Genomic DNA, 19536 nt, shown 5'->3' with positions numbered 1-19536 from the left:
TGACCTCCGAAGAGGGACGTCTGCATGAAATGGGGAGAATACGGACCGTAGACCAGAGACGGTACATACGGTGCAGTCCCAATCATCTGAGGACCAAAATGGAAGGTATTACCGCCTGTATGGCTCTCATTCAAGGAAGGTACATTCCCTGCAGATGTGTTCTTGAAGTTGTCTGGAAAGCTCGATGTAGAAGCTGACCCAGACAGCTGCTGATTTCTCTTGCGGGTGATAATCTCCCGCGCGTCAAGAGTTGATTTTTTGTTTCCCTCCGGCTGTTGAGTCCGGCGGGGATTGTTGATATTCCTCTTCGGCAGAAGAATCTTAGACTAATCAATGGTCCCGGCTGCCTTCTCTTTGGGATGAGGAGTAGGCTGCCGATATCTGACTGACTTCCCCTTCTTTAGAGGAGTCTTTTTTGCCGACTGACCCTTGCTCGGGCCAGCCCGACTCTTTGTGATCAGATCTTTAATTTCACCCTTGAAACTTGTCATGAACTTCATGAGTTCGTCTCGGGTGACGGGAGCTGATCCGCTGGCCGTATGGGTTTCCCTTTTCGGCTGTCCAAGGGGTCGCTTTGTACCCGCCTAGCTGGCACCCCACTCCAGACTATCTCTGGGGCGGATGCGCTTGGTTATCAAGGAGCCATCACTGGCTATATAAGTTTCAACCTGAGGATCATCATCCTCTTGGTCAGTGAAGAATTCTGGTTTGTCGACCGGACGCTCAGGAGGTGGTACAGACTCTTGAACCATCCTCGGGAGAGTTACGTCACAAAGATTGGTCTAGCTGAGTTGTACGTGCAAAAACAACGGAGACCCCGAGTGGTGGAGCTCCGCCTCCGACGATCAAGTTAGTAACTTGAAGAAGAAAAAAGAGTGCGGAAATTTAGGTGGGGATCTGCTCGGATTCCAAGCTCAGGTGTTTCTCTGATGAGAGAGAAAGTAGGTGTAATAAATGATTCAATGTGTCCCCAAAATGGGGGAAAATCTCCCTATTTATAGGGTCGTTGGAAAGTGTGCCCCTTATCTAGGTCACTTGACCTAGATTTTAGCGGGATGCGCTGTTTTACGGCGCTTCTTGGGATTTGGGCCCTTGAAGGCCGCCATTTTAGAAGCTTATCTGAAGGGGCCACGTGTCAAGAGGGTATTTGGCCACTTGGGCCATCCTGAACTCGCCATGTGACCTCCTCTCATTGGTCCACATGTCTAGGGTATTTTTACCCTAGACATCAATCATTGCAATTAAGAATAAGAATGGAGAATGGTGTAATTCACTAAATCATATCTGTAGGGAATATTTCAAGCATTATCCCTAGCTTGAACCCCACTGTGATCATACACTAAAGTACGGTGGCGTCCAAAGGGAAAGAAGATAGAGCAAAAGAGTCGCCAACAAGTTTTAGAAACTTGTAAATCGTTCACGAGGTGAAGTTTACACCCCTTAACGATCCAGGAGATCGTCAACTCCAATAGGTCTGGAACCATGACTGGTAGTTCGGGGATGAAGGTACAAATCCAACCTAAAAGAGATTGAACCTGCCCTAATAATAGGCCTCTACTTTATTCTGATCGTATTCATGTGCGCTTTCTGACTAACATGCAATCAATAGGTTTAACCCTAAACCTGTTTAATCTATGTTGGTTGAATATTAATGCACAAATAAACTATTATTGGCGATCACTTGAATTATAATCAAATTAACCCTAAACAAGATTATTAATTATCTTATTAAGCGTGATTACAAGTACAAATTCCCTTTTAAACATGCATAAAAGGTGTGATCAAGCAATAATTATAAATATCAAGCAACATAATAATAATCATAACAATAATCATCATAATAATAATCATAATCATAAAAATAATCATAATAATGTTAAAACATAATAATAGCAAGATCCTAGGCATGATACTAACAAGATTAAATAACAAACCCTAGCATGTCACTAAGCAATAAAGATCAAATATTTATCCCTAACATGATACTAACATGAATATGAATATTAGGAAAGAATAAAAAAGGCATCATACTTTTAATCATACTTGATATTAAAGTTACCCTAGACATGATACTAGGAAGATCAAAATGCGCTAACATAACATTAGGAATCATAATAACAACCTAAGCATGATTCTAAATCATAGTAACAATAAATCAATTAAAGCACTTACTTGGATGCCTCGTACCTCTTTCTCATAACAAAATACACATGTTAGTAACTTCAGGGAAAATAATAAACAAACAATTAAATTAAATAATTGAAATAGAGATTTGGGACCAAACCCTCAGAAATTAAAACCTTTCACGTCTAGGGCAAAGGCAACTTCGAACTTGGCTAGGTGTTTCTAGGTCTTGTGAATGCGAAATTTTGTATAAAGGTTGGTTTAGAAAAGAGAGAGAGAAAGCTTTAGCTTCGAGAGATAAGAGAATTAGAGAATGGGTGATTAGAGATGATTGTAGATGATAGATGACTGAAAACGGAGTTTTAGGAGGCTATTTATAGAGAAAATCAGCCAAAAAGATAGAAAAACGAACCAGAGTTCTGACGTGAAAAACGAAGTTAGCGCCAGACGCTGACATTAGCGCCAGGCGCTAATGCTTAGGCGCTAATCAATCTTTTTACGCGTTTTCTAAATTCAGATAAAATTTTAACCGTACAGGAGGATAAAATCGTGTTTTCCTTTAAAACACTCTTTTATTCAGATTAAAATTCCAAAAAGTCAACAAAAGTCAATTTATTAATGCTAATTGAATTAGGAATGAAAAGAACCTTCTAGAAGAATCTAGAAGACTAAAGCCATTATTAATTTCATTAGGAATGGTAAATCCATAGTAGGCCCTCCTCTAGATCATTGGGCCGCATATAAGGCTCAAACCGGGCCCAGTTTAGTAATTTGGCCATAACTTCCTCAATATTTATCGGAATTGGGCTTATAATATATCGTTAGAAACCTCTTTTAAAGCCTCATCCAACTACACTATTATTGGACCCATATCATGGACCAACCAAACTGGATTGGCCGTTTTCTTTAAATAGGTTTTCAAAAACAAAGAGAAGAGAAATGAAATTAAAACTGTCCGCAACACTAGACTTTCCACACTTTCACTTCATTCGATTATGATTCGACGTGAAAAGTACTCATCACCGGGTTTGGTTTTAGGGAGACACAAATGGGTGTCTACAATATCTCTGCTTCTTTTCTGGAGTATTATAAAGAGCTGCTTGGTTCTGATCAGGGTACAAGAATTCCAATTAAGGAGGAAATTGTACAGCAGAATAATATGCTTAGAGAGGAGCAGATTCTAGAGCTGAATGCTCCTTTACTAGACAGGAAGTTAGGAAGGCTATGTTCTCTATCCCAGGAGAGAAAGCTCATGGCCTAGATGGTTACAATAGAACATTTTTTTAAGAAGACTAGGAGTGTGATTAGGGAAGACATTATTGATGCAGTGATGCAATTTATGGAGAATGGGATGCTGCTGAGGGAGATCAATAGTATTACTTTGACTTTGATCCCTAAGGTTGACCACCCAACTTCTATAACAGAGTTCTACCTATATCTTGTTGTAATATCATTTATAAATGCATTACGAAGCTTCTTTGTTTCAAATTGAAGCATTCTTCCTTATCTGATTTCACAGAACCAAATTGGTTCTGTTAAAGATAGACAGATTGTGTAAAATATCAGTATTGTTCAAGATCTGGTGGCTAAATATGGGAGAAAGAATACCCCAAGTGGTTTTTTTTTTACTGAAGATGGATATTAAGAAGGCCTATAATTTTGTCAAATGGGAATTTTTGTCAAAAATGTTAGCAGCTTTGAATTTCTCTACCAAGTTCATTCAGCTGATTATGGCTTGTGTCTCTTCTCCTTCTTTTTCCATCTATTATAATGGGAGTTTGATTGGATATTATCCAGGAAAGAGAGGTTTAAGGCAAGGAGACCCAATGTATGTTCTCTTTTTTTTCCTATGCATGGAATATCTTTCTAGAATTCTCTTTCATGTTGGGTCTCTTCCTCAGTTTAGGTTTCACCTTAAGTGCAAAAGTTTGAAACTTTTGCAGTAGCTTCTGGTTCGGTTGCAAATGAAGTAAAATCAAATATTTACTTCTGCAATGTTAGTCAGGAAGACAAAGAGGAAATTATCAGGAGTTCGGGTTTTGTGGAAGGTTCTCTCCCTTTTAGATATTTGGGTGTCAGTGCTAAAAAGCTAGGAAAGGATGATTACCAGAGTCTTATTGATAAAATTACTAGTAGGATTAAGACTTGGGGTTGTAAGAAATTGTCCTATGCTAGGAGAGTTGTTCTAGTCAACTCTGTTCTTATGTACATGCATGTTTTTTTGGGATTATATCTTCATTCTCCCTAAAGTTATGCTAGATGGAGTGGTGGCTATTTGCAGGAATAATCTTTGGGATGGTAAACCTGTCTATTCCAAGGCTCCTCCCATTTCTTGGGATTACACTACAAGAATATAACCTTTTTGTAGCGATTATTTTAACCTTTGGTATCAATTGTAATTGCAACAAAAAGCTTTCCCAACAAATGGTCATTCGATACAATATCCCCCGTTGCCGTAGCCTTTAGTAGTGGTTTTCAATATCGTTGGGGTTGGCCTCAATAATGGATACGAAAGACTACATCCAATCGTGGTGATTATTGTAGCAATTACAATTGCTATAAATGTTTAACTCATTTTCTTCAAAAAAAAAAAATAATAAAAAACATGCGTATGATCTTTACAAGATTTGAACATGCAACCTCAAACTCTTATATTAAAAGTTTCACCAATAAGCTATGACATATTTTATGTATTCTTTGTCAAGTAATATTTATATATATAGTGTTGAAAAGGCTTTTTGTATCGATTTTTAGGCTTTAGTGGCGATTGTAAATGATACGATTTCTCAAAATTATATAAATGTGTAACAATAGTGTGGATATGTATTATTATGTTTTCCGTATCGATTTTATATGGGAAAACCATGGTGATTGAAAAAATGATACAACATCCTTAATTATTTCACAAACATACTTGGTGTGCATAATATTCATGCCTGAAATATTGATGCAGTGGGCGAGCTCATCTGGAACATACCTCAAAAGAAAGATTCTTTGTGGTTTAGATGGGTTAATAGTCTGTATTTGAAGAATAAGAATTGAAAAGATACAAGTTCCCTCCTACTTGTAGCTAGAACTTGAAGCATATTTGGTGCGTAAAGGATAAGCTGAAAGTTGGTTACAGGAGTAATACTTGGGCTGCTGATCCTAAAGGTTATTCTGTGGCTAGTGGTTATAAATGGCTGACTTTGGATACTAATGATGTTGCTTGGAGTGATTGGGTTTGGAATAGACTCAATATTCCTAAGCATAGCAGGATCATATGCTGGTTAGTTATGTGGAGAAGAATTAAGAAAAAGGAGAAGTTAGCAAAGCTGGGAATAACTAATGATGATCTTTGTCCACTTTGCAATTTGATGCCTGAAAGTGTGGATCATATCTTCTTTGAGTGTCCGTATAGCAGAAGGTGATGCGATCACCTTCAAAATGCTATAAATATTCATCTTAATCCGACTAATATTGAATATTGTAATGCAAAATTGGAACAAATTCTAGGGAGATTTAGGAGAAAGATAATTCAGAGTTGTTTTGCTGGCCTTATATATTGTATTTGGCATCAAAGAAATAAGTTTTTTAGGAGAAATGCTTGAGAGGACCAAAAGATGTGATCAGTGATCTAAAGTTTGATATTCTTCAAAGAATTAGATTTATAATGCCTCTAAAGACTAGTTGAAACCAATATAACTGGTTTAGGAATGTAATGTGTAGTTAGGGGCCAGTGGCGGGCTGCCTAGCTTGTATTGGGAGTGGTTGTTTGTGTTCTGTTTTGTCTTGTAGAACTGTTTGGTGCTATAAATGTTAATAAAATTCTTTTTATTTTTTTTAAAAAAATTACTATTGGAAAAAAAATAATAATAATGAGTACCATTGAGAATTTCACAATATAAATCTATCTGCAACAATTTGTAAATTTCGCCAAATTTTCTGCCATTTTCTTCTTGGATGTAATATTGCTAATTTCATCAATATTTTAGAAATTTAATTCTCAATTATTTTATTGTGATTTATGGTTTAGAGAAATGATTTGGGTGATTTTAATTTAATTTTGGTGTCTAGTGTTATGTTTATTATGTAATTTGCTTCTACTACTTACCTTTTGACAAGAAACAAATCCAAACCCAAATCAGCCACAGTCCTCAAGGATCAAGCAATATGAGATCAAGGGGTTGTTTGGTTGACAAAATAAAATGGGGGAAGTGAAAATTCATGGGATTTTAAAATTTGGGGAGTTGTTTGGTTGACAAAAAAAAAACAAAAATGGGAGAAGTTGGAATTCATGGGAATTTCCGCTTCCCACAAAATGTAGGAAGTAAAATACTTAGTCCCTCCTTAGTCATTCAAAATTCATGGAAACTCCAACTTTCTATTGCACAACCAAACTACTCCCCAAATTTTAAAGGAAAAATGGAAAAGAAAAATCCAACCTTAGCACTTTTTCCTTACAAAAATCCAACATTCATTTTATTCCTCAAAAATTCAACCTTTATACCCTTCCTTCTCCAACAGGTCAATTACCTGTTGATGACCGATTTTTCTAAGTTATATGGCACTGTCAGCTATTAATAGGTTAATTATTTTTTTTAATTATTAAAAAACAAAAATAATTAAAAGAAAAAGTGTAAAAAAAAAAAAAAAAACAGAATCCGTTTTCCATCACCACCTTCCCCTGCCACCACTCCCTCTCCCCCTCCCTCCCCTACGCGCCCCACCGCCCACCGGAACCAATGCACAGCCCACCGAAACCCAACACATACCACCACCACCTTCCCATGCCACCAACACACACACACCAAGCCACCAACAAAAACGCATAGCCACCGACTCCACCGCCCATCTACCAACACACACGCCCAGCCACCAACTCCACCGCCCATCCACCACCTCCAAACCCAAACCTCACAAACCACCCAGCCAGAAAAAAAAAATCAGAATCCCCCCTTTTCCGTCACGTCAACCACCCAAATCACCCACCTTAGATTCCCTTAACCTCAAAACCCTCCCTACTTGAACCTAGCCCCTAAAAACCTCCCCGATCTTCCTGAAACACAGCCCGAAAAAACCTACCCCAAATTCCACGAGCCGAGGGTGAGGGTTGATCAATGGAGGAAGAGGTGAGAGAGACATAGAGAGGGAGAACGAGAGTGAGGGAGGGGAGGAGAGGTGAAACGACGGTGATGAGTGATGGTGGCGAAGGTGGGGTTGGTGGTTTCAATGTTTAAGGTGAGAGGAGAGAGAAAGAAGAGGAGTGAGATGGAAAAGTGAGAGAAAAAAAAAAAATTAACCTGCTTATCAGGTCACAGGTAAAATGGACTTGTTGGAGAAAGAGGGGTATAAAGGTTGGATTTTTGAGGAATAAAATGAAGGTTGGATTTTTGTAAGGAAAAAGTAAGGTTGGAATTTTCTTTTCCATTTTTCCAATTTTAAAAATCCCTTGAATGAGTTTAAAGAAAAAAATTGCTACAATGGAGGAGAGAGAAAATTGGGAACAAGCCCTAGGAGCACTTGTTTGATAGTACACAAGGGTGCACCATGCTCTTGGTGCACCTGCTGAGTTGGCAGGAGTAATTCCCTTAATTTTGAATTACGCGAATTAAAAAAAAAATTGAAGATAGTTTTATCACGTGGATTTTGCTGAATTGTTGCCTATTTTATAGCTTTCAGTTTTTGCTAATTTTTGTTAACTGATATCTTCAAAAAAGATTTAAAGAGAGAAAATCATAGAAATACCAAACTTTTTAGAGAGAGAAAATTACAGAGCAAAAATTACAGAGAGAAATTTGACAATCGATCAATTTAATTCGTTGTAGAAGAAATTAAAAATGGTTTATCAATCTGAATTTCGCCATGATTCTAATGCTAGATTTGTTGATGATGCAAATGATGATGATATCAACGATGAAGGTAAAGTCGAGGGTATCGTAAACCTCAATGAAGGTGAATTGTTTAATCGATTTTATTTTGCAGTTTTTAATCCTTAATTTTGATTATTAAATTTAGTTATTATTACTAATTTTAATTTTATTATCGATTTACATCATAATTTTTCAATATTTTTAAGTTTAAGTAATTTGTGTAAGGTTGAAGATGAAGTATTTTGATTATTTAGATATGTTCTTTTATATTTGTTATTATATGTCATTGTTGCTAAAATCAATGTTGATTTTATATAATAATGCATGTGCAATTTTTAATTATATATGTACTTTGTAGTACTCCGTATGTACTTTTCTTCAAATAGCATGTTCTTTTCTAAAAATGTCATGTACTTTTGTTGTACTCTGTTTTGTATTTTTTTGTAATCAATGTGCCGTTATCAATATGCATGTCATAAAGAATATTTCAAATATATAAAAGAACATACTCTACATAAAAAATAACATCATGTTATTATGTAAGAACATCATCTTAATATATATGTATTTTGATCTCATATTTCAGGTTTTACCAGGCAACTGAATCATAATTATTTGAAAGAAAAGTCAAGTCTGATGAAGAGGCTTATGATTTGTATAATAGTTATGCATTTAAACATGGTTTTGGCATACGTAAAGATAGGTTGAATCGTAGAGAAGACAAAGATAGGACACCTAGGCAACGCTTTTTGTTGTGTTCTTTTGCTGGCTTTAAGCAAGAGAAGAAGCATGGTGAACAACCAAAAGTTTACCAAAAGAGGAATTTCCACACAGGTTGCAAGGCTCATATACAATTTGATATTGATAAGGTTTCTGGTTTGTATGTCGTGGTCAATCACACTATGGTTCATAATCATAGTAGTGTTCCTGTTTCAAAGAGACATTTGATTAGGTCTTATAGGAAGATAATGGTACAATTTTAAAATTATTGGACATTACTATTAATTTTTTTTAAAACATGTTCTTTAATGCGCAATATATGTTCTTTACCAAATACATGATGTTCTCTTTTTGAAACAATGTGTTTTTTTTGGTATACAGGTTACTAATGAAAAAGTTGTGATGATGAGTAGCTTGATTGAGAGTAGTATACCTATTGCTGATGCAGTGCGTGTTTTAAAGCATCAAGCTGGTGGAGAGGTAAATCTTTCATTTCTTTGTAGGGATGCGTATGGTGCTTTATCTCAACATAAGAAAATGAAGTTTGATGGTTGTGATACAAAGCGGTTGCTTAGCTATTTTAAGGAGAGGAAATCCAGTGAGTATGACTTTTATTATGACTTTGATGTTGATGACAAAGGTCATTTGCAATATTTCTTCTTTCGTGATAATAGAATGAAGGTAGATTATGATGCTTTTGGAGATTTATTAGTCCATGATACAACGTACCGTACAAACAAATATGGTATGATTTGAGGACCTTTTGTTGGTATGAATCATCATAACAATAATGTTATGTTTGGTATTGACTTCTTGATCAATGAAAAATGGGAGTCGTTGGAGTGGCTGTTCAATACTTTTTTGAAATCCATGGGTGGCAAACATCATGTGACAATAATGACTGACCAAGCTCAAGCAATGGCCAAAGCAATTAAGGTTGTTTTCCCAAATTCCCGACATCAATTATGTACGTGGCATATTGGGGAGAATGCAAAGAAAAATATCAAATGACTTAGAGCAAAGGAAGGTTTTAATGATTTGTTTGATATTGTTTTGAAGTATACAGATACTATTCAAGAATTCGAGCACTATTGGTCAAGGTAACTCTATGAATTAATTATTTTAAATTTATTTTATTCAAATATTTTACTGCTTTAATATTCTTTAATTTGTTAGACGATGTTCTTTATTTTCATGTTTAATGTACCTTTGTAATTTATTTGATGTTCTTCTCAAGTGCACCCAATAATATAGACGTATTTTTTTTTATTATATATGATATTCTTTTTACTTAAAAGAATGTTCCTTGTTTTGTACGTTTAATGTTCTTTTATCATATATTTGATGTTCTTCTCAAGTGAACACAATGTGCTGGATTAAAGTAGACATATGTTCTTTTCCATTATATTTGTCATTCTTTTCAATTAGTTTGATATTCTTTTATTTTACAGCATGCAGAAAACATACAAATGCACAGATAATAAATGGCTGCAAAATCTATATAATATCATAGAGATGTGGTGTCCTGCATATTCCAAAGATTATTTTAGTGGTGGTGTTAGAGGAGTGAAACTACGAACAAATCAGTTTCCCGTCGACTACATGCCACTCATGGTCTATGTGATTTCTACACTACTTTTATTGAGGTTGTTGATGAGTGGAGGAGTAGAGAAGGCAGTAATGATTATGATAGTATGACTGGAAATCGTCATTTAGTTTGGGCAGATATTGGACTGTTGGAGCATGCTAGAAAGATTTATACTATTCAAATCTATTTACATTTTGAAGACAATTTTGTCAATGGTGTTCCTTGCACGGCCAAGGTAATAGGATTTCAACCTCCTCTTTATGAATATCATGTTGGGCATCCAAAAAAATTGCATTTGATGAATCAACAGTTACACTTGATTGTACATGCAAATATTTTGGTAAGGTAGGTTTGTTGTGCAGGCACTCACTTCGTGTCTTACACTTAAACAACATTACTTATATCCCGAAGAGATACATTTGCAAGAGATGGACAAAAGCTGCTATGTGCACTAGGGTTGATGACAATGATGTTGCTGAAATGGGTGTCACTCCTTGTAGTGTATGGAGATTGTATCATATTCGTACATTTATCACACTTGTAGATCGGGCACAGAATGACTTGAGTGCTCGAGCAGTCATTGAGGAAGCAATTGAAGAATGCACTACTAGGATTAAGCTCTTAATGGGAGAAGATAAAGATGTGCCACCTGAGTCGTAAAAAACGAATAAACAAGATGTTACTCAAAATAAAGGTGATGGCAGTCTATTAGAACCACCAGTAATATTTGCGGAATTGGCTGAAGAACATGGAGACCTTGAAAAAGAACATGGAGGCCTTGAAAGAGAACATGGAGGAATTGTTAAAGAACACGCAGTTCAGGTTAATGTTAAGGATCCTATCCAAAAAGGAAAAAGGGTCAAAAGAATACTAGGTGGAAAAGGACACAAGAAAAGGTTTCCAAAAAGCTAAAAGGTGAAAAGATAAAGTCATGGAAAAAGAAAAGCGCAAAGGGTGTTTCAAAGATGAAACAAAAAGCACAGACTACGATTAAGGTATATATTGTTCTTTATTATATTATATTACATTCTTTAATGGTTACAACTCGTTCATTTATTTAATACATATTGTTCTTTTACTTAAATAATTTTTTTTTTATTTTTTGGAAGGATTTCCTCCCTGTACCTAATGGAAATTTTCTAGCACATTCCAACGAATTTGGAGGGTCTTTGGAGTTTTTTGAGCCTGATGACTATTTTGGAGTGAATATTATATGCTCACCCATTAGAGAATAAATGATATGTACTATTTAGTCTACGTTAACATTTTTTTTTTCATATTTGTCCTTTTATTTTTTTTATAAGATCTTATAAATGAGAACACTCTATTTCAAATTAATTTTTTTAAAATAAGACATATTTTGCATATTAATGGTGATTACTGTGGCCTATAAAAAGACATATTTTGTGTTGGTTACAAGATATATGTTGCTAAATAATTAAAAAGAACATTGCACTAAAAAAAGAACATCAGACGTTATCAAAAGAACATCAGATGTAATCAAAAGAACACAATGTTATATATTAAGAACACATCAGATGTAATAAAAAGAACACAATGTTGTATAAAAAGAACATCAGATGTAATCAAAACAACATTACATAAAATCAGAAGAACACATGTTGTATAAAGAACATTGTATATGTACATTCTATTCTTCCTTCAAAATCAATATGCTTCCAAAGTTTATTAGACCCAACTATTCAAAAAATAAACAGTGCTAATTGGTCAACAACATCCAAATTTTCAGAAACAACCATGAGAAAAAAAAACATATAAAAAAATCTTCATGTTCAAAAACTAACACAAATGTGTCTAATCATTCCTAATTGCCTTGAAATATTTCTTGGTCTTCATGCAAAAATCTGCATGGCGCTTGTTCACTTGATCCACAAGAATCTCATATGTGTACTGCATTCTAAGTGCCTTCAATGCATCAAACTGTCCACCCATAAAAAAAAGAATGAAATTAATGTTTGTTATTTAAAAAAAAATAACAAAATATGATTATCTTACATTATCAGCCTTCAAGCCACAATTCCATTTACGATTCCCGAAGTATGTCTCCATGTGGCGCATTGCGTATATTCCGCAATCAACATTGTTGTCCAACGTTCTCCAGGGGCATGTCTATCAATTTTATTTGAGGACTTTTTCCCATAACTTCATCCCATGTTGCTTCAGGTAAATTGAGAAGGCATGCCTCTACCATACACAACGAAAGAATATAAAAGTTAGATAAAAAGAACACTATATATTGTAATTAAAAACATTCATTTTTTATAAAAGTTAAAGAACATCCTTACCAACTTCTCTGGAAAGTCATGGTATTTTTCTAGAAAAAGGAACACCCTCTACAAGTGGTCTATTATCCAGAATTTCCACAACCTTTGATTTTGTATTTATGACCATCACATAAAAGTGGTCATGCGCATACACAGGAAAAAAGAACTGAAACAGGCAGATAAAAGAACATGTACTTTAAAAAGAAAAACATTAAATATATTGAAAAGAACATGATATAATCGTGAAAGAACAACACATGTTTCTAAAAGAACATTTAACGAAATAAGAAGAACATAGTTAAGGAAGTTACAGAACATGTGTTACTAATCTATGAAAAGAACATTTAATAAAATCAGAAGAACATTACTTGAAAATTAAAGAACATTATATGACTTACCATCTGATATCCTTGTACTGATTCTATATTGCAATCAATTATCCAAAATCTGATAGTCTCTTCGAATTTAACATATTTAATATCATATGTAGCTTCTTGACTATCATCAAAATACGCCTCGCTCACGCATAACAAGTTCTATTTTTTAGAAAAAAAAAAGGATTAGAATCAAACTAATAATATATCTTAAAAAAAAAAAGGAAATAGAATCTATTGAACTACACTTACAATGGCTGCATTAGGGAAGAAAATCCTCTTTTTATCATCAGCAGAATTTTTTGCATTGAGGATGAGACAAAAAACATCAACTATATCGTTGTAGATGTATACATTGTTACCCATTGTTTTGACCAATTTTCTTGTCAACATTCCAAATCCATCGTCTTAAAATAGCTCACTACATAAAAAGAAAAAAAAATATAAAAAGAAAACAAAAAGGAAATATTAAATTAGGAAAATAAAGCTTGCTTTTCATCAAGCTCATATGAAAAAGCATAGTTTAGTACAAGGAATAAAATCATACTCTTCATCAAGTTCATCTGAAAAAGCATATTCCAGTAAAGCTTCTTTGAACTCATCTGTGCCTTTTATCAAATGAGAATATTGCACTAGGAAAGGAGACATGTAAACTTGTCCCAACTTCCTAGCTCTCTTTGTAGGTTCTGGACAAACACTGCAAAAATAATTTTATGTAAAAGAACATATATATCATATGAAAGAACAATCAGTACTTTAAAAAAGAACATATACCTTTGTTCTTCCACTTTCTCCTTTCCTTTCTGTCTTTTTTTGCAATCTACCTTTTCTGCAGTTGCATCACTAAAAACGCACACATATATAATTAATCATACTATTCAGTATAATAATTATATAAAAAAAATTATAATCCATGCATTAAAAAGAACAAAAAACGAAATCATAAAGAACATACAGTTTTTTATAGAAGAACATATACCTTTTTTCCTTCTTTTCCTCCTTTCCTTTCTGTCCTTTTTCCTTACCCATCTCTTTTTCCCTTGCATCACTGTAAAAAACAATAATTATAAAAATTAAATATTTATGAAGTAACAACAATAACCCATAATAATTCTAAAGTCTATGTATATATGTATATACCTTTGATTTTCAACTACTTTATCTTCTACCACCTTCTCAAATTTACCTTCATCCTTTCTTTCATTTGGAACCCTTTTTACACTACATCATTATTAGTGAATAAAAAAAAAAAACCATACAGTACATCACATAAAATTAAAAATAAAATTAAATGAAACCATAAAACACATTAAATAAAATAACAAAGAGCATCACATTCAACCATGGAGAACATTAAATGAAAGCAAACATAACATTACACTATATATAATATTATAAGACATCATAAACAGCATCATTTCACATTACAAAGAACAACTTATGAAGTGATAAAAAACATTTCATCAATAGTGAATATAAAAAAGAACATTACAACATTAATCTCAATAATACATAAATATTACAGATTTGTATTCCAAATCATTCAAATCTAAGTAAATATACCACACAAATCAAAAATCACATTTTAGGATTATTAGTTACCCTGTCTTTTGACCACCTAAAATCTCACTGAAGATTGAATCAAATTCACAAATGTCAGAAAATTGTTGGCTTCCCAAATTCAGAGGACTTGATGTGCTCAATGTCAGCTTCAAGTCTAGATCACCTGTATATTGTGGTGGTGTAGTCAACGGGGTAACCACATTAAACACCAATGGCTCTAACTCAGTGGCTTAAGAATCCTCCTCTTCACCTCCTTTTTTTCTCTTTCTCCATGGTTGTTCCTTCCATACCAACGTTCTTTACAACATTGTCAATCATCTCACCAAACCAGTCAGCTGCAAAGAACTCTGTATCTTAGCTAAGGATGGAACTCCCCCCAACCCTTTGAGAAGGTACATTTGTTTTCACTTCTTCCGACAATTTAAGACCAAAAAGTTTGGACCACATTGTAGTTACATTATGCAATGTGGTATCTCCATCCAATGGTCTGCTATGGAACCTCTCTCCCATTTTCAGAATTTTGGAGAGGTTCACAAAGTCAAAAACAATTTTTTCTGTTGCTTGAAGCAACTGGGTATACTCTTGTAAAAGAACATACAACATAAATTAAAAGAACATGCAATAAAATGAAAAAGAACATAAGTGTAACTATTAAAGAACATGCTACATCCATATACATTTAATTAGATGTGAAAGAACATAAGTATAACTGATAAAGAACATGTAATATTTTGAAAAAATAGATAGGTCAATTTACACACTACATGCATTCTATTAGATGAAAAAATAAACATAAGTATACTTATTAAAGAACAAGAAATTATCTAAAAAAGAACATACACATGCTATTAGATGTAAAAAAGAACATAAATATACCTATTAATGAACATGTGATTATAAGAAAAAGAACATGCAATTATAAGTACAAGAACATGCATTTATATAAAAAAGAACAGTTAACTTTCTATTCATACCTGTAAATCAGAAGGTTCTTGGTGAGGTTGTTGTTCCTCTTGAAACTGTTGTTGTTGCTCTTGTTGTTGCTGTTGTTGTTGTTGTTTTTGCTGTTGCTGTTGATTTTCTTGTTCTTGGTCATGTTGTTGTTGTTATTCTTGCTGCAGTTGTTGACTTTGAAGCTCCTCTCCACCTTCAATAGCTAAAATCTGGGGAGCACCATCTTTGATTTGAATTCTATCCAATAGTGTGCCAAGCCCAAAGCTTAGCTTCCTCTCAATAGCAATTCTTTTTGCTATTTTATAGCTATTCCATTCCTTTATTAGAGAAATTTGCCTAGGCATAATTACATTTTGCCTTTGTAGTCTATCAAAGTAACAAACCTGTTAAGCAAAAAATCAGTATGATAAATATAAAATGAGCAACACATACACATATATTCAATGAACATTAAAAAATAATAAGAAGAAGTAATAAATACCATAAGGAATGGTAGTGGACCAGGAAAGTATCTCTTCAAATCTCCTTGATAGTAAATTGCATTTTCTATCAAGCTTTGTATAGTGTATGAACACCAATTTAAACTTGAAATTTGACTGGTGTCAACAGCTGTGTGCATGAATCTAGCCAAAAAAAAAAAAAAAAAAAAAAAAAAAAAAAAAAAAAAAAAAGAACATCATATATAATAATAAAGAACATAACAGACTTAATAATAAAGCACATATGAATTAAAATAAAGAACATATCATATAATAATAAAATAGGAGAATATATATTATTGTAAAGAACATTACATTTCAGGATAAAGAACATTACAATTAAGGATAAACAACATTATATTTAATTAAAAAGAACATATAGCACAATCAGACAAAAGAACAATATATTTAATGATACATAACATTATGTTTACTTAAAAAGAACATCACTTTTAACAATAAAGAACATTACTTGAATAAGGGTTGTGGGTTAGACATAGACTTGATGCAGCAATTCACCACCAACAGTAGGAAACTCCTCTTCCATTTATCATAGGGGGGTTAATTGGTTTTAATAACTCATCAACCAAAGCCACCAATTTTGGAAATTTTCCACCATGATATTCCTTCATCACCATCATCAAATCCTCATCCTCATTCGCAGGCTCCACTATTTCTTTACCTCCTAAAGGTAAACCATACACCAAATGGACATCAACAGGTTTGATGTCTATTGTTCTATTTCTAGCACACACTATACACACCTCATTAGCATCCACGTTCATCACCAATGTGGCATTAAAGTTAGGGGAGCTCCTAGACATATCAAGGTGTAGTATACCTCCAAATCCCATATCCCTTATAGCCTGCAACTTCTCTTCTTCATTCTCTAACCCCTTTATTAAATTTTGCAAAGGTTGTGCAGTGTGCCTTTGGGTGGTTGAAAATTCCTGATCTTTTCCTCCTTCAACCCCCACATTCACTTAAGCTTCAGTAGTTTTTTTCTATCTTACAACAAGTCCTTTATCCTTATTATTCTTCCTTGGAATGTCCTTTGACACTTGCACAATTGTACTTAGAGCCTTAGACTGGGAAGCTGATTGAGGAGCACCAGTTTCACTCTTCTCCCTAACAGGAAAGTAAGGGTCTCCCATTGGAGCCCTCTTCTTCTTCAATGTTATTTTTTTCCCTTAAGGAACATCTTGGCTGTCATCTTCAGCTATGTGCTTATCAACTTTCTTCATGTAATTTCAAAAATGAAAAAAAAAAAAAGAAAACATATATGTTTGATGTATATGCCATCACCAATCACAAAGAACATTATATGAAGAGATAAATAACATTTTAGGTAATCATAAAGAACATTTTAGGAAATCATAAAGAACAGTTCATAAAATGTTCTTATTTGATCATTACCTCAAAAAAAACATTTTATGTAATCAGAAAGAACATTTTCTATAATGAAAATAAACATGCAAACTTATAAAAAAGAACCTAAAATAGAAATAGAATCCACACACCTTTTTTTAGTAGCAATCTGCTTGAAACGGTAGTCTTTCTTATTATTTGAACCTTTCTCCTCTTTTTATTGTTCATTAATTTCTTCTTTCACTTCCAATGGTTGACAATTTTCTACCCTAATCATATTTATACAATATTAAAAAATGCATACAGATTATACATAAAAAGAACACACATAAGAAAAAAAGGGTATCATTTGTTTGAACAAGTTACACTTAGATGATCAATTTTTACTTAACAAAAAAGAATACATAAAAAAGAGAGCATAACATATATGATCAATTTTTACATATGCATTACATAAAAAAACTGAACACACATACCATATGTAAAAAAAAAAATTAAAAAAAAAATAAAAAAAAAAAAGAACAAACAAGTAATAAAAAATGGCCACACATATATTAAACCAAAAAAGGTGTATTTTTAAAATTCTTTGGTTGATTCCACAGATTTTGAATTTTGAAAGGTTAATTCTTGTGAATTTGATCGGTCTTGTAGCTTAGGGTTTAGAAATTTTGAGAATTCTAGAGAGAATATAGAGAGAGAATTTCTAGAGAGAGAAAGATTTTTTGGGAAATGATATTTACCAAATGATTTTTTGACAATTATTGTGGGCACGTGGGCAGTAACTCCCCAAAATTACCTCCTTATTTCACGCGCTCTTTGTTTCAGGCGTAATGTTCTTCAAATTTTACATGTTCTTTGCAGTGTTAGTGATGTTCTTTCCGCCTTTTTAACCACATATTAATATTTTGAGTTTAACTTGTTGAGGGGTGTCATTTTGGAACGTGTGTACGATGCGCATCGTACAACCGTGTGTATAAACCATGGATTACCCTAGGAGAGAGAAGTTGACATTGACAACATAAGACATAGAATGAGTTGGACTTTTTAGAATTTGAAATGACAAGTATAGGATTGAGATTTCAAAATATTAAAATATACTCATATCTTTAAAATCTTGGATTTAGGCCAATTTCAATTCCCAAATTCTAAGCATATCAAAACAGGATAATTGGCCCAATTCCGGAATTTAAAATGAAATCATGCAATTTAAACCGACCATAAAGAAATTTCTAGGAATTTTAGTTGGAAAATAATTTACCATAAAATACAACATTCTCTGGGAATTTATTTCCATTGTCAACCAAACGAGACCCTGGTGCAAAAGGGATTAATTCGATGGAAGTTCATAGGGAAAGAAGAAATCCACTTGACAGCTAGTCAGCTATGCAATACGCAGTGAGGTAACACCAACTAACTATGGTTAACACTATAAACTGAATGACATTCTAAGCAAATATTTTTTGTATACTTCAAATTACGTTGAACCCCTGTTTAAAGACGGGAAAAGACATCAATAACCCTATATAAATAAGCTCAGTTTATCTAATGGGCAGTTAGGCACTGCTTGTATAAAATTGAAACTTTTTTCCCTACTTTATAAAAAGTAGAATCTTGCTCTTATGAATAGTGTTGTGACAATTATAACCCCAAAAATGTGTATTTACGCATTTGCCCCTATTTAATATTACAAGATTTTTTTTAATATTGTATATCTTCTCTTTGTTATTCCGTACTTTTTCATCTTCCCATTCAATCGGTTGAATTATTGGTTTCAAGTTTCAACCACAAAGTCACTGACAATCTTTAAAGGTATTTTTCAATTTTAATTTCAATTGTTTTATAAGGTTTTGATTGATTTTAGATTTTAAGGTATTATCCTTTTTGAATTTTAGGGTCTGGGTATTCATCTATTTTTCCTAAATTTGATTGGATTTTGAAAGAAAAAAAATATAGTAGATAATTAAAGTGAATGGAGAACCAGAAACACTATAAGCAAGGGAAATATACCAACTTCCAAGCACTACCCCATGGAAGCCCCTCATGTCTCTTTCTATTCTTTCAATATGATCATTTCATGAATATTTGTCAGTGACTTTGTGGTTTGTCCAGTTAAGCGCTACCACAAATTCGATCAAAATGTACTTTAATTTTTTCCCTATACGATTTTTTAGGATTTTTATTTATGATCTTTAGATTGTACTTTGGTTTTGATTTTGGGGATTGTAGAAT

General features: G+C 33.4%; 2 protein-coding genes across 2 annotated transcripts; both read left to right on the top strand.

Moving 5' to 3' along the window:
• Positions 1 to 3172: 3172 nt before the first annotated feature.
• On the top strand, positions 3173 to 5534 carry LOC145636729 (uncharacterized). Its single transcript, XM_081688284.1, has 5 exons — positions 3173 to 3336; positions 3644 to 3952; positions 4126 to 4339; positions 5078 to 5140; positions 5226 to 5534. The coding sequence occupies exons 1-5, from the start codon at positions 3173 to 3175 to the stop codon at positions 5532 to 5534; spliced, it is 1059 nt and encodes a 352-aa protein (XP_081544410.1).
• A 2409-nt stretch (positions 5535 to 7943) lies between these two features.
• On the top strand, positions 7944 to 10944 carry LOC145636728 (uncharacterized). Its single transcript, XM_081688283.1, has 5 exons — positions 7944 to 8058; positions 8604 to 8947; positions 9078 to 9377; positions 10259 to 10519; positions 10630 to 10944. Exons 1-5 carry the CDS (start codon positions 7944 to 7946, stop codon positions 10942 to 10944), a joined length of 1335 nt encoding a protein of 444 aa, XP_081544409.1.
• The last annotated feature ends 8592 nt before the right edge of the window (positions 10945 to 19536 follow it).

Source organism: Chenopodium album, chromosome 6 (genome assembly GCF_948465745.1).
Source record: "Chenopodium album chromosome 6, dcCheAlbu1.1, whole genome shotgun sequence".
Taxonomy (NCBI): Eukaryota; Viridiplantae; Streptophyta; class Magnoliopsida; order Caryophyllales; family Amaranthaceae; genus Chenopodium; species Chenopodium album.
This window is presented reverse-complemented; position numbering and strand designations above follow the sequence as displayed.

Bases quoted from the DNA above. Each gene is read 5' to 3' on its own strand.
- LOC145636729 (XM_081688284.1), top strand. From the start codon at position 3,173: ATGGGTGTCTACAATATCTCTGCTTCTTTTCTGGAGTATTATAAAGAG. The intron at 3,337-3,643 runs GTTAGGAAGGCT...CTGATTTCACAG, and splicing joins GCTCCTTTACTAGACAGGAA to AACCAAATTGGTTCTGTTAA. The intron at 4,340-5,077 runs GTTTTTTTGGGA...ATATTGATGCAG, and splicing joins CTGTTCTTATGTACATGCAT to TGGGCGAGCTCATCTGGAAC.
- LOC145636728 (XM_081688283.1), top strand. From the start codon at position 7,944: ATGGTTTATCAATCTGAATTTCGCCATGATTCTAATGCTAGATTTGTT. The intron at 8,059-8,603 runs GTGAATTGTTTA...TTGAAAGAAAAG, and splicing joins TATCGTAAACCTCAATGAAG to TCAAGTCTGATGAAGAGGCT. The intron at 9,378-10,258 runs GTAGATTATGAT...TGGTGGTGTTAG, and splicing joins TTCGTGATAATAGAATGAAG to AGGAGTGAAACTACGAACAA.